At 45.8% G+C, this 13,688-nt stretch overlaps 1 protein-coding gene across 4 annotated transcripts in view; it reads left to right on the top strand.

Moving 5' to 3' along the window:
* The window catches only part of fbxl2 (F-box and leucine-rich repeat protein 2), a 308,660-nt gene that overhangs the window by 280,657 nt on the left and 14,315 nt on the right, over positions 1-13,688 (top strand). For all 4 annotated transcript variants that reach the window (XM_038809918.1, XM_038809916.1, XM_038809919.1 and 1 more), the window contains one exon: positions 9,220-9,432. In XM_038809918.1, coding sequence (XP_038665846.1) covers positions 9,220-9,432 — 213 coding nt within the window. The remainder of the gene's footprint in view (positions 1-9,219; positions 9,433-13,688) is intronic.

Genomic DNA, 13,688 nt, shown 5'->3' with positions numbered 1-13,688 from the left:
CCCTCTGTCAATGCGCTGTGTAGACCACGCGCGCGATTCACAGCGACCGGAGAATTGCGGGAGCAGCGTCGCACCCAATTTTGGTGTCAAAGCCCCCGAACCGATTGCAATTTTGGCACAGCGGCTCGGAGAATCGTGCCCATTGTGCGTTTATCTGGTTTGCAGGTATTGAATCTTTCCCCCAAATATGGATTTACCGTCACCGTGTTTATATGGAGCAATGTGCAGAAGATGTTAATGAGACTGTCCCTGAAATTGGTGTCATCATTGAAGCAGTGCTATAAATAACTAATGGGATATTTTTCTGTCACATTAACAATGTTGGACAATGATGTTAAAGTGAAATTTGTACTATCTGGTTTGTTTAATAGTCGTGATGTAATTATATATAGGGTGCACACAACTAGCACTGCATTATATCTCTGCTATTAATATTAATGACCCATGCTGCATATATATTAGACACAATGATGAAGGGTGATCCAGACTCAAAACATTGGCTCGATTCTCTCTCCACAGATGCTGTCAGACCTTCTTAGTTTATCCAGCATTTTCTGTTTTTATTTCAGGTTTCCAGCAACCAGAATATTTTGCTTTTAACTAACCTCTATTTTTTTTTTCAAAGTTCATAAATCTGCTGCTGCTTCCAAAGTCCATGTTCACCTTTCCTGGAACTCCCATGTTTGAATCCTAGCACTGTCCGAAAACAGCCCTTAACAAAGTCAAAAATGATATCCTTCATGACCGGGACCAGGGTAAACTATCTTTCATCCTCTTGACCTGTTTTCTGCGGCTTTTCATGCCGTTGATTACACTCTCCCCTTCCAGAGCATCTCCTCAGTCATCCAGCTGAACGAGGCTTGCACTCACTTCTTTCTTTTCTTCCCTATCCAATCTTAACCAGAGAATGACCTGCGATGGTCTATTTTACCTCTGCCGCACTGTCCACTCTGGAGCCCCCTAAGAATCTATCCCTCGTCTCTTCTTGTTTCTCATTTATATGCTCCCCATCAATGGCATCATCTGAAGATGACACCCAGCTCCACCTCTCTACCTCTCCACTGTTTCCAAATTGTCAGACTACTGGGTGAGCAGAACTCCCACTAAACATTGTGAAGACCAATTGTCATCAGTTCCTGCCACAAATTCCTTCCCTAACTACCTTTTCCATCCCTCTCCCTGACAACTGTCTGAGGCTGCACCAGACCATTCGGTACCTTGGTGTCATTCCTGACCCAGGAATGAATGCCTGACTGCTTATCTGCACCATCACTGAGACCACCTATCTCCACCTCCATAACATCGTGCGACTCCATCCCTGCCTCAACTCAGCTAATTGGATTGGATTTGTTTATTGTCACGTGTACCGAGGTACAGTGAAAAGGATTTTTCTGCAAGCAGCTCAACAGATCATTAAGTACACGAAATGAAAAGGAAATAAAATAAAATAAATAATAGGGCAACAGAAGTACACAATGTAACTACATTGGCATCGGGTGAAGCATACGGGGTGTAGTGTTAATGAGGTCAGTCCATAAGAGGCTCGTTTAGGAGTCTGGTAACAGCGGGGATGAAGCTGTTTTTGAGTCTGTTTGTGCGTGTGCTCAGACTTCTGTATCTCCTGCCTAATGGAAGAAGTTGGAAGCGTGAGTAAGCCGGGTGGGAGGGCTCTTTGATTATTCTGCCCGCTGTCCCCAGGCAGCGGGAGGTGTAGATGGAGTCAATGTATGGGAGGCAGGTTTGTGTGATGGACAGTGCTGTGTTCACGACTCTCTGAAGTTTCTTGCGGTCCTGGGCCGAGCAATTGCCAAACCAGGCTGTGATGCAGCCAGATAAGATGCTTTCTGTGGTGCATCTGTAAGAGTTGGTAAGACATAATGTGGACATGCAGAATTTCCTTAGTTTCCTGAGGAAGTATAGGCGCTGTTGTGCTTTCTTGGTGGTAGCGTCGACGTGGGTGGACCAGGGCAGATTTTTGGTGATGTGCACCCCTAGGAATTTGAAACTGCTAACCATCTCCACCTCAGCATGATGCTGACAGGGGTGTGTACAGTACTTTGCTTCCTGAAGTCAATGACCAGCTCTTTAGTTTTGCTGGCATTGAGGGAGAGATTGTTGTCGCTGCACCAGTCCACTAGGTCCCTCCTCTATCTCCCTCCTGTATTCTGACTTGTCGTTATTCAAGACCCGGCCCACTATGGTCGTATCATCAGCAAACTTGTAGATGGAGTTGGAACCAAATTTTGCCACACAGTCATGTGTGTATAGGGAGTAGAGTAGGGGGCTAAGAACGCAGCCTCATGGGGCCCTGGTATTGAGGACTATTGTGGAAGAGGTGTTGTTGTTTATACTTACTGATTGTGGTCTGTGGGTCAGAAAGTCGAGGATCCAGTTGCAGAGTGAGGAGCCATCCTACGTTTTGGAGCTTTGATATGAGCATGGCTGGGACTATGGTATTGAAGGCGGAGCTGTAGTCAATAAATAGGAATCTGATGTAGGAGTCCTTGTTGTTCAGATGCTCTAGGGATCAGTGTAGGGCCAGGGAAATGGCATCTGCTGTGGACCGGTTGCAGCGGTATGCGAATTGCAGTGGATCAAGGCATTCTGGGAATATGAACCTTCATCCATACCTTTATTACCTCTAGATTTGGTGATTGCAATTCACTCCCTGTGGCATCCCGTCTACCACCTGCCATAAATAGAAGCTCATCCGAAGCTCTGCTGTGCATATCGAAACTCACACCATGTCTCTTTCACCCAACAGCCCTGTGCTCATTGACTTACCTCAATTTCAAAATTCTCATCCTTGTTTCCAAATTCCTTTGTGGCCTCACACCTCCCTAACTGTCTCTTCTCCAGCCCTACAAGCCCCTGAGATATCTGACCTCTTGAGCATCCCCAATTTAAATCACTTCACCATGGTGGCCGTATCTTCAGCTGCCCTGGAATTCCCTCCCTAGGTCTCTCTCCTCTCTACCTCACTTCTTCCTTTATGATTTTTCTTGCAACTTATCTGTGACCAAGCTTTTCGTCATATGACCTATCATCACCTTATAGGGCTTGATTCAAATTTTGTGTCTCAATGCTTTTTTGAAGCTCTTTGGAATGTTTTACTATGCTGGAGGTGTTTTAATAGGATGGTGTTTGCAGAATGGAAACCTCGGATGTACATTTTTTGTTCCCTGTGGGTCGTCTTCCATTGTCATCTTCAATCTCAAGCTAGCCAGTTTGATACTAAATATTATCTTCATCCCAAGCCAGTTTATTTGTGAGGTGATCCTCCATAACTCTGCATTATTCCTTGATGCCTGAACCATTTGGGTTGCTGCCTTTCTTTCTATTATTCACATTGACAATTCTCAATGACATGTCCACACTATCAAATCCTCACTTGAGCTAATAATTTAAACAGATATCTTCCTTTTCCAACCACATTAAGTACCAAACCATCCAAGTATCCTCATTTCAAATTCATCCAGCCTTCAACATGGCACTGTTTGAAGGATCCAGGTTTCATTCACACTAGTGGAAAGCTAACATTGCATTTCAGCTCTGATGAAGAGTTATCCAGACTCGAAACATTAGCTCTGCTCTCCCCAGATGCTGTCAGACCTGCTAAAAAATTTCCAGCATATTCTGTTTTTGTTTCACATTCCAATATTTTGCTTTTATCCCACTATTTATTGCATCTAATATGTTATGTTAGACCAAACTGTTGGCTGGCCTGCTAAACTATTTACACCTCGATCACAATTATTATCCTGATTTTCCTTTCATTGGAAAGTCTACGAATCAATTAACATTTTTAGTCTGCGTGTTGTCCCTTTGCAATTATGTTTAGTTGTTAACAACCATTGGTTTCATTTAGATTGAGATTTTTTTCGCTTACTTTCTGAGAATATTGGTTGAACTATCCACTTTAAGCCTCGTACTGCCATGAATGATGATATGGCGAATATTAGGTACTCTGCAGCCTTTTATTCACATTAGCACTGTTGGATTCAGCAGTTATAGAGGGGGGTCCTTTAAAATATTACCTAAAAAAGATTGCTGAAAATTACTGATGAGTAAGTTATAATTATGATTATAATTATAAACACTGTCCATGACTGTATCAAGTGTTACAAGTAATGAACTCCAAGTTCTGACGTTATCTGACATTATCTGATATGAAGGTACATTCAACAAGATTGAAACAATATCCTAGCTTAGACCAGACGTGACATAGAGAGTTTGAACGTGGCACAGAAATCAGGAGACACACGGAGAAAGCATTTTCCAGTTAATTTTGTGTGAATGTACCAAAATGTGTTTTTAAGAAATAAAAACTTTGCTTCCATTCATTCAACCGGACTGACTTATCTATGAGCAAGTGATAAGACGAATCTTATTAGCACTATTGTTGATATTCATTCATGTCTCACTGAATTTGAACAGAATGAAGTCTTCCAGCCCTGTATTCGTGTATTATCAAAAGGTGCAGATATTTACTACAGAAATAAATACTATACATTCCTAATGTTTCTTTTATATAGCATTAGAACATATGAAATGTTTTGCAATCAACAAATTCCCTTTGGAAGTGTTACATAGGCCAACTTGCCAACCAATTGTAGCACATCAATATCCCACCAATTCCAAATGACTGACGAATGAGGTCGTTTAATTTTGGTGGTTGTAATTGAGACAAACCTGTTGCCCAGGATACTGGGGAAGCACTTTGTTCTCTTAATAGTAACATGTATGCCCATCCAAACAAGCAGGTGGAGTTAGTTTATTATTTCATCAGTATCTCTAACCATGCAGCATTCTCTCAGGATTGCACTGAAGTGTTAGCTGAGATTATGGGTTTAATCCTGTAATGTGGTGTGGTGAATCACAGTAGTGTAATTCACACTGTATTACACATGTTGTACTATGTCTCTGTAAGCTCGGCACACGTGCAGTTGCGCTGCTCTGCCACTAGGGGGAGATGCACTGGGAGTGTACGGGAGTTTGTACTGGGCTCCACCCTTGGCTCCACCCATGGTTCCTCCCCCTAACCGGAAGTATAAAGGTTGATGCTGAGAGCCTGCCTGCCAGTTCATCTGGAGTTCATCTTGTCACAGGCAGGCTCTGTTGTAAGACGATTAAAACCACTGTTCACTTCTAACCACGTGTCGCGTGAATTGATGGTCTCATCGTGTGGTTAAATCCCAAACCTTCTGACTGCATACTGCTGCTGCCCCCATTGTTACAGGAGGATTCTAATATCTTAACATAGAACATAAGAAATAGGAGCAGCAATAAACCATATGGCCCCTTCGGCCATCTTTGCCACTCCGTACAAACATGGCTGATCTGTCTCAACTTCACTTTGCTGCCCGTTCCCTAATTACCTTGATTCCCTGAAAGATCAAAACTCTGTCTATGCTGGCCTTGTATATTCGGAATGATGTGTTCACAAACTTCTATGGTAGAGAATTTTAAAGATTCACAATCCTGTGAATGAAGAAACTTCTCACTTCAGTCCTAAATACTTCACCCCTTATCCTGAGGCTGTGCTCCTCCCTCTAGATTCCAGCCATGAGGGGTTTGTCATATGAAAAGAGATTGAGTAGTTTAGGCCTATACTCTCTCGAGTTTAGAAGACTGAAAGGAGATCTAATTGAAGGAGACCAGTAACTTTAAAGACAAATTGAAATTCCCAGTTATTTATTTTAAAACATTTTATTGAAGGCTATTTCAAATATGTACATAACAAAGAAACACACAAGCCAACCGCAGTAACAGGAAACAACCGCAACCCCCAATAAATCACCCCCCCCCCCCACCCCCACTCTCCTCACTGCCAGCTCGACACCTGCCCCCCATTTCTAGTTTTTCACCAAAACCTCCCACACCCCAAACACAAAAAATCAACCCCCCCCCCCTCTGCTGATGACTCCATACTCCTTAAAGTAGTCAATGAACAGATTCCACCTCGAGGTGAACCCCTCCTTCGCACCTCGTACGGCGAACTTGATCTTCTCCAGATGCATAAACTCTGCCAAACTGCTCAACCATACCCCTGCCCTTCGCAGTTCCGTGTCCTGCCAGCACAACAGAATCTGTCTCCAGGCTATCTGGGAGGTAAAGGACAACACTTGGCCTCTCTCCCCACCTGTTCTCGTGGATCCAAACATCACCTCCGGGCTTGGGGTTATCTCACACCGTCCTGTGGGCCCTGTGCATTACTTTAAATTGATGACCTTTAGACTTGCACATGACGAGGACCTCCACAAAGCTTCACCCCATACTCCAGCCCCCACTGCCCCACCTAGGTCCTCCCACTTACGCCTCACCTCTTCCACAGTAGCACTCTCTCTCTTCAACAGCCCCCCCATATATATCCGCAACCTTGCCTTCCCTTATTTCATCGGACAGGAATTTATCCTGCAGTATCGGAAACAGTGGCACCTCCTTCTTCGTGATGTCCCTAACCTGCAGATACCTGAACCCATTCACCTTTGACAACTAATACATCCTCTCCAGGTCGACAAACTTCTCTCCAACAAACAAATCCTTAAAATATTCGATCCCCACCTGCCGCCACCACTGGAACCTCGCATCCAACCGTACCACTGCAAGCCTATTATTGCAAGTCGGTGACCACAGGGACATGCCTTCCATTCCAAAGTGCTACCGACACTGGTTCCACACCCTCAGTGCTGATACCATCACCTGGCTCATGGAGTACCTGACCGGCGGGAACAGAAGAGACGGCAACAACAGTGCCCTCAAACTGTCACGGCCGCCTCCATCGGCCTGCAAACCAACTGCTCCTCCACCGGCCATTTCCTAGCCATTGCAATGTTTGCTTTCCAATAGTAGTTTAACAGGCTCAGCACAATTTAAAACCCCCCACCTTGTTGATCCCTCTCCAAGAACGCCATCCGGACCCGCAGAGCCTTCCCCACCCATACAAACCTTAAAATCATCCCATTAACCTTCCTAAAAAGGACTTGGGCACAAAAATCAGGAGGTTCTGGAACACAAACAAAAACCTCTGCAATGCCGCCATCTTTTTTTTTTAAATAAAAAAAATGTTAATTTTAGAGTACCCAATTATTTTTTTTCTAATTAAGGGGCAATTTAGGGTGGCCAATCCACCTATCCTGCACATCTTTTGGGTTGTGGGGGCGAAACCCACGCAAACTGGGGAGAATGTGCAAACTCCACACGGACAGTGACCCAGGGCCGGGATTCGAACCAGGGTCCTCATCGCCGCAGGCTGCCCTCAATGCCGCCATCTTAACCATCTGGACCCAACCAGCCACACCAATGCCAGCACGTCCCACCTCTTAAAGTCTGCCTTCATTCCCGCCACCAACCATGCCAAGTTAAACTTGTGCAGCTGTGCCCAACTCTGCACCATCTTTATATCAAGGTAACGAAAACTCACCCCTACCAACCAGAGCAGCAGATCCCCAACCGCCTCTAAATTGGAAGTATCTCATTTTTCCCCACGTTAAGCTTGTACCCGGAAAAGCAGCTAAACTCCCCCAAAATACCCATAATCCCATCAAAGCTCCCAGCCAGGTCCGAAATGTACAGCAGGAGATCCGCATACAAAGAAACTCGGTGCGACCTCTCCCCGTTCAATACCCCTCCACCTGCTCGAGTCCCGAAGCGCCATTGCCAGTGCATCAATCGCCAGGGCAAAGAGCAATAGTGTGAGCGGGCACCCCTGCCTTGTCCCCCGGTGCAACCCAAAGTACTCCGAGCTGACCTTGCTGGTCCAAACACTCACCAACCCAGTCCCAAACCCGAACCGCCCCAGCACCTCGAATAAGTACGCCCACTCCACTGGATCGAAAGCTTTCTCTGCATCCATCACCACAACCACTTAAGCTTCTCTATCCTCCAATGGCATCATAATTACATTAAGTTACATCCGTGCATTCGCCGACAGCTGGTGCCCCTTCACAAATTCCGTCCATTCCTCACCTATCACCCCAACACACAATTCTCTATCCATGTCACCGCACCTTCGCCAACATCTTTGCATCAACATTCAACAGCGAGATCGGGCAGTATGATCCACACTGCTCCATGTCTTTGTCTTTGTTTAAAATAAGCGATATCGAAGCCTGAGGCATCGTTGGGAAAAGCCCTCCCCTCTCCATCGACTCATTTTACATCTCAACTAGCAGGCCCCAGCTCCGACCCAAACTTCTTATAGAACACGACTGGTAACCCATCCAGACCCAGGGCCTTCCCCGCCTGCATCGACCCCACGCAGTCTATCACCCTCAATCTGATCGGGTCCCCAGTCTTTGTCTCTTCCGCCCTCAGGAACTCCAGCTCACCAAAAAACTGCCTCGTCCCTTCACCCCCCCCACCGGAGGCTCCAAATTATGCAATTTCCAGTAAAAAGACTCAAAACCTTGTTCACTCCCTCTGCCTCCGATACCACCATACCCCTATCATCTCTCATCCTCCCAATCTCCCTCACCGCCACCTGTTTCCTCAGCTGGTATGCCAGCATCCTGCTGGCTTTCTCCCCGGACTCGTATATTGCATCTCTGGTTCTATGCAATTGACCCACCACTGGCTGTGCTTAAATTCACCAAGGTACTGAGGGAAGTAAGGAGGAAATTGTGGAAGCACTGGCAGTAATATACCAGTGAAACAGGGTTGGTGTCAGAGGACTGGAGAATTACAGATGATTACTCTAGCTCAAAAAAGGATTGGGAAAAGACAAGGTGGGGAGATTTAATAGAGGTGTTCAAAATCTGAGAACCCAGAGATAATATTACCAGGTGATTGGCAAAGGAAGCAATCGTGACTTGAGGAAAATAATTTTTATGCAACAAGTGGTTAGGGTCTGGATTGCAGTGCCTGAGAGTATGGTGGAGACTGATTCAGTTGTGGCCTTCAAAGAGAATTGGATAATTATCTAACGAGAGTATTTGCAACGCTATAGGAAAAAGCAGGGAAGTGGGACTAGTTGAATGGCTCTTGCAGGAGAGCCAGCATTGACACAACAGACCAAATAGCCTCCTGTTATGCTGTAACCAAACTACAATTACTCAATGATTCCTAATGGTAAGGATTTTAGTCTGTGGAGTAAGAGCTTTAGCAATAATATTCTTTTCCAGTTTAAAACATGCAAACCAAAATAAAGGCAACTGATGTTCCATTGATTCAGTTTTTGTAGCATGAAACATAATTTTAGTTCTTTCTTTTGTCTTGCAGAGTTTATCACACTGTGAACTGATCACAGACGATGGTATCCGTCATCTAAGCAACAGTCCATGTGGCCATGAAAGACTTCAGGTTGTAGAACTAGACAACTGTCCCCTCATCACTGATGTGACGCTTGAACATCTGAAGATGTGTCACAACCTGGAGAGAATAGAATTGTATGATTGTCAGCAAGTCACTCGGGCAGGAATCAAAAGAATAAGGGTAAAGAACAACTTTGGCTAACTTTATTTTTAACTAAAGGAAGTGTAAGACACTAAGAAGCCAACAAATTGAACCTTACTGCTTGGAATGAGTGGTAAATGCAACAAACGGTATTGTACTGAGACACATAGACCTGGCAAGTCCTGTGTTTGATATCTACCTGGTCTAACTTAACAGAAAGTGTGCTTCTGTATTAACCGAACCCGAATGGTGAAAACAAATGAACTTTGTATTTACCTTCCAACGACCCTTGTCAGAAGTATGAGTAATAGACACATGGTAGGACAGTGGTTAGCAGTACAGTATTGCTTCACATCTCCAGGGTCCCAGGTTCAATTCCTGTCTTGGGTCACTGTCTGTGCGTAATCTGCACGTTCTCCCAGTGTCTACATATGTTTCCTCCGGGTGTTCCGGTTTCCTCCCACAGTCCAAAGATGTGCAGGTTAGGTGGATTGGCCATACTAAATTGTTAATGTCCAAAAGGGTTAGGTGGGGTTGCTGGATAGGGTGGAGGTGTGGGCTTGGGTGGGGTGCTGTTTCCAAGGGCAGGTGCACACTCGATGGGCTGAATGGCCTCCTTCTGCACTGTAAATTTTATGATGGTACTTCTCTAAAGTAACCCGTGGGCAAGAGACAGGATGGTCATTGCTAAAAAAGGGGAGAAAGCGAACGGAAATTCTGGTTAGGAGTTACATCAAAGTAAGAAAAAGGAAACTTGCCTATACAGGTCGAGTACCCTTTATCTATAAATCTGAAAACCAAACACATCCTAAAACCACACTTTTTTTCAACCTCAAGAACCTTTAATGTGGGAAGTCTGGCATTTAATCCGCACTGTTTACCTTGCAATTTTTGTAGTGAGCATGTCAAAAAGAAACTTATTACAGACACCCTGTATTTATTATTCAGTGATGCGCCTTACTTTTCTAGCCATTTAATTTACTTTGCACTATAGCCAGCTTAGGCTATTGTAATGTAAATTTATATGCAGTACCCGAAAACCAAAATGACCTGAAATCCGAAATGCAATCGGCCCCAAGCATTTCAGATAAAGGATACCCGACTATGTATTCTTGTAACTGTTGAATTCTTTCAGCTGGAAATTAGGGTTATGCAAAATAAGCAGTAGCACATCAGCTGGACATCATATACAATGCCTGATATTTAATTCCATTGCCGACAGTGGAACTGAATGCCGAATGTTGTGTATAACACATGGCCAATCCAATACCACTTGCTATAAATTTTTAGTTCCTCAGGTTTAGATATTTTATCAAGTGTAGTGTGGCTCTTATTGATTGTTACTAAAAGAATGCACAATATATATTTCTGCGTCATTTACTTTTACAGGCCTGGAAAGTGTAGACCTAAATAGGAAGATATATTTACATGATCCGTTAGCCTTAATCTTTTGTAAGTGGATGGGAAAGATCTGTGTGAGCCTGATAGCAGGTGGTGAACCCAGACATGAACCTGCAACCCAGTCAGGCAGCCTCTACAGATTTTGGGAATAACGAACATAGATCTTCAGACAGTTTACAGTGCAGAAGGAGGCCGTTTGGTCCATTGAGCCGGCCATTGGAAAGAGCACCCTACTTAAGCCTACACCTCCACCCTATCCCCGTAACCCAGTAACTTCACATCACCTTTTTGGACACTAAGGGCAATGTATCATGGCCAATCGACCTAACCTGCACATCTTTGGACTGTGGGAGGAAACTGGAGCACCAGGAGGAAACCCACGCACACAAGAGGAGAACGACCACAGACAGTGACCCGAGCCAGGAATTGAACCTGGGACCCTGGAGCTGTGAAGCAGCTGTGCTAACCACTGTGCTACCTTGCTTGACAGTGGAGCTCTTTGAGAGGATAAAGACAAAGTATGGGGAAATATCACCGAAAATGAACTTGAAATTTCACTGGTTTTTCCACTAAAATTTATTTGAATGATCACAAATCTAATATCTTCCATGAACCAGTGCAGTTGTGCAGCATAATAGAATATACGTATGAGTATAACCTGCTGCAGTTTTGTTATTCCAGTTGAAAATGGAATAATTATCAAGAATAAGCATTTTAATAAGGTTGTCCAGGAATAAGCCAGCTTTAAAAGCGTTGAAAATGACTTTAAACAAAAACACTATACTGAATCACAATTTCATCAGGGAACATTGGCTGGTCAGCTGGGCGGATGGATCGTGATGTAGAGCAACACCAATAGTGCGGGTTCAATTCCCGTACTGCTGAAGGTCCCGCCTTTTCAACTTTGCCCCTCACCTGAAATGTGGTGACCCTCAGGTTAATCACCACCCGCCAGCTCTCAAACGGGAGAGCAGCCTGTGGTCCTCTGCAACTGTGGTGACATTTTACAATTTACATAGGCCGTATCCTATTAAACAAATAGGTGGAATTTTTTCCTTTTTTGAATGTGTCAACGTCAACTCAGGCGGGCAAAGCGGCGTGTAGCCTATCAACTGCACTTCTGACTTTTCCTGCCATACTTTTACAAATAGTCAAAAAATATCCAGGAGGCGGGTGATGCTAAACTGGCTGAGAGCAAGGGCACCACGCTCTGAAAAATCTTTAAAAGGATCCACCCTCTCCCACTGGGATTTCGCCCCATTGCACGGACATGACCCCATGGACATGGACGACGCCCCCCCCCCCCCCCCCCCCGGGTTCCAGGGGTTAGGCCTGAACATGATCCACTCCCCCTCCCACTCTTTGGACTGGGAGGGGGTGGTGGAGAAAAACACCACCACCACCCCCTTGGAGGGAGAGTGGAACCCCTGCTCATACCCCTTGACATTACGCCCTGCCCCTGGAAGTAAACAACCAAACTGAAACATGTCGAAAAGACCCCCGAGCTGTCGTAGACACTGAGCAGGACGTATTGGAGCCGGGTATGGAAGGGACCCTGAGGTCTCGTTCCACCCTGGGCAATTTTGCATCTTGGAGGCATTTGTTTTTGGAACGCCGGAGGGCTGCGGTAGCGCCCTGGGTCACTGGCCGGTGGTGGTGGTACCCGCTGTCCCCGTTGCTCTTTGCCCTGGTGATTGAGCCATTGGCCCCTCTCACCGTCCCAACCTTTGGCGCTGAGCACCTCCCTTTTCCTGTTCCGGAGATTTTCAGTGACCTGGTGTCTGGCGCAGAGTGGGGGTCTGAGCTAATCGGTGGGTCCTTGTCACCTGCCACACTTAATGTGGTGGAGGACATGGACCTTAACGGCAATTGCCCATAGGAGAACAGTTGCTCGGTGGTGGGTATAGGGAACGAGTAGGAGTCTATCTGCAGACCATCTGTGGTCGTCCAAACCAAAGGCAAACTGGTCCTCGACCGCTAGTCGTACTCTGTGCTGCCATTCTTCTCTACGTGCCTATTATGCCAAAGGCCACTAAAAATAAACCGTAACGAATGCCGCTGCCTTAATGGTTCCCTTGCCGGGATCCTGAAGGAGTGATGGGGACATGCTCCTTCGGAGCACTAAGGGTGAAAGGTAGCACTATATTTCTGACCATTTCTAGCCAGCCTTAACATCAACAACAGCAGAGATGCACTCCTCAGGTTCGGGAGCTTCTCGGTTGTCCAGGATGGGAAGTGTGCGGGGTGCTTTGTGAAAGAAAGCCACATCACTCCCGGGGAAGGAAGCCATGTAGATGATGAAGTAGCGAGTGGGGGTCTACATGAATCACCTGGCCTCGTGTTTAGGCAGGCTGGCTATTTTATTGGCCCCACATTTTCAGCCCGTGCCAGGCCAATTCCCGCAGCTGAAGGTCCGCAGTGGGGCAGCGGTGCTTCACTTTGTGAATGTTTATACTTCCCTTCCGGGCCCATTACAAACGACTTTCTTTGAGCAGCTGTCCACTCTTCTTGGCAGCATTGCCGCGGGTGAGTGCATCAATGGTGCCCAGCGCTGCACCCCGGCGATGGTGAAATTGAGGAACCTGGTCGGGTTCCTCGAGTTGGTGGACGTCTGGTGGACTCTCCGACCTGACTCCACCGTGTTCACCTTTGTGAGACCTGGAGTTGGAGCATCCAGAATCAACCATCTTTACATTTCAAGGGTGTACCTGCCCCACATTCCAATGGCTTCTGTGCAACAGGTTCCTTGCTCGGACCACCGACTGGTGTGGGCAGGGCTCAGCCCGTCTCGTTCTCAGACATGGTTTGCATACTGGTATTTTAACAACCTGCAGCTGGAAAACAAACGGTTCCTGGGCTTGTTTTGTTCCTTCTGGGCTTGCTGGAAGGCTTCC

Source organism: Scyliorhinus canicula, chromosome 10, assembly GCF_902713615.1.
Source record: "Scyliorhinus canicula chromosome 10, sScyCan1.1, whole genome shotgun sequence".
Taxonomy (NCBI): Eukaryota; Metazoa; Chordata; class Chondrichthyes; order Carcharhiniformes; family Scyliorhinidae; genus Scyliorhinus; species Scyliorhinus canicula.
The sequence above is the reverse complement of the archived record's forward strand: the minus strand, read 5'-3'. Positions and strand labels throughout refer to the sequence as shown.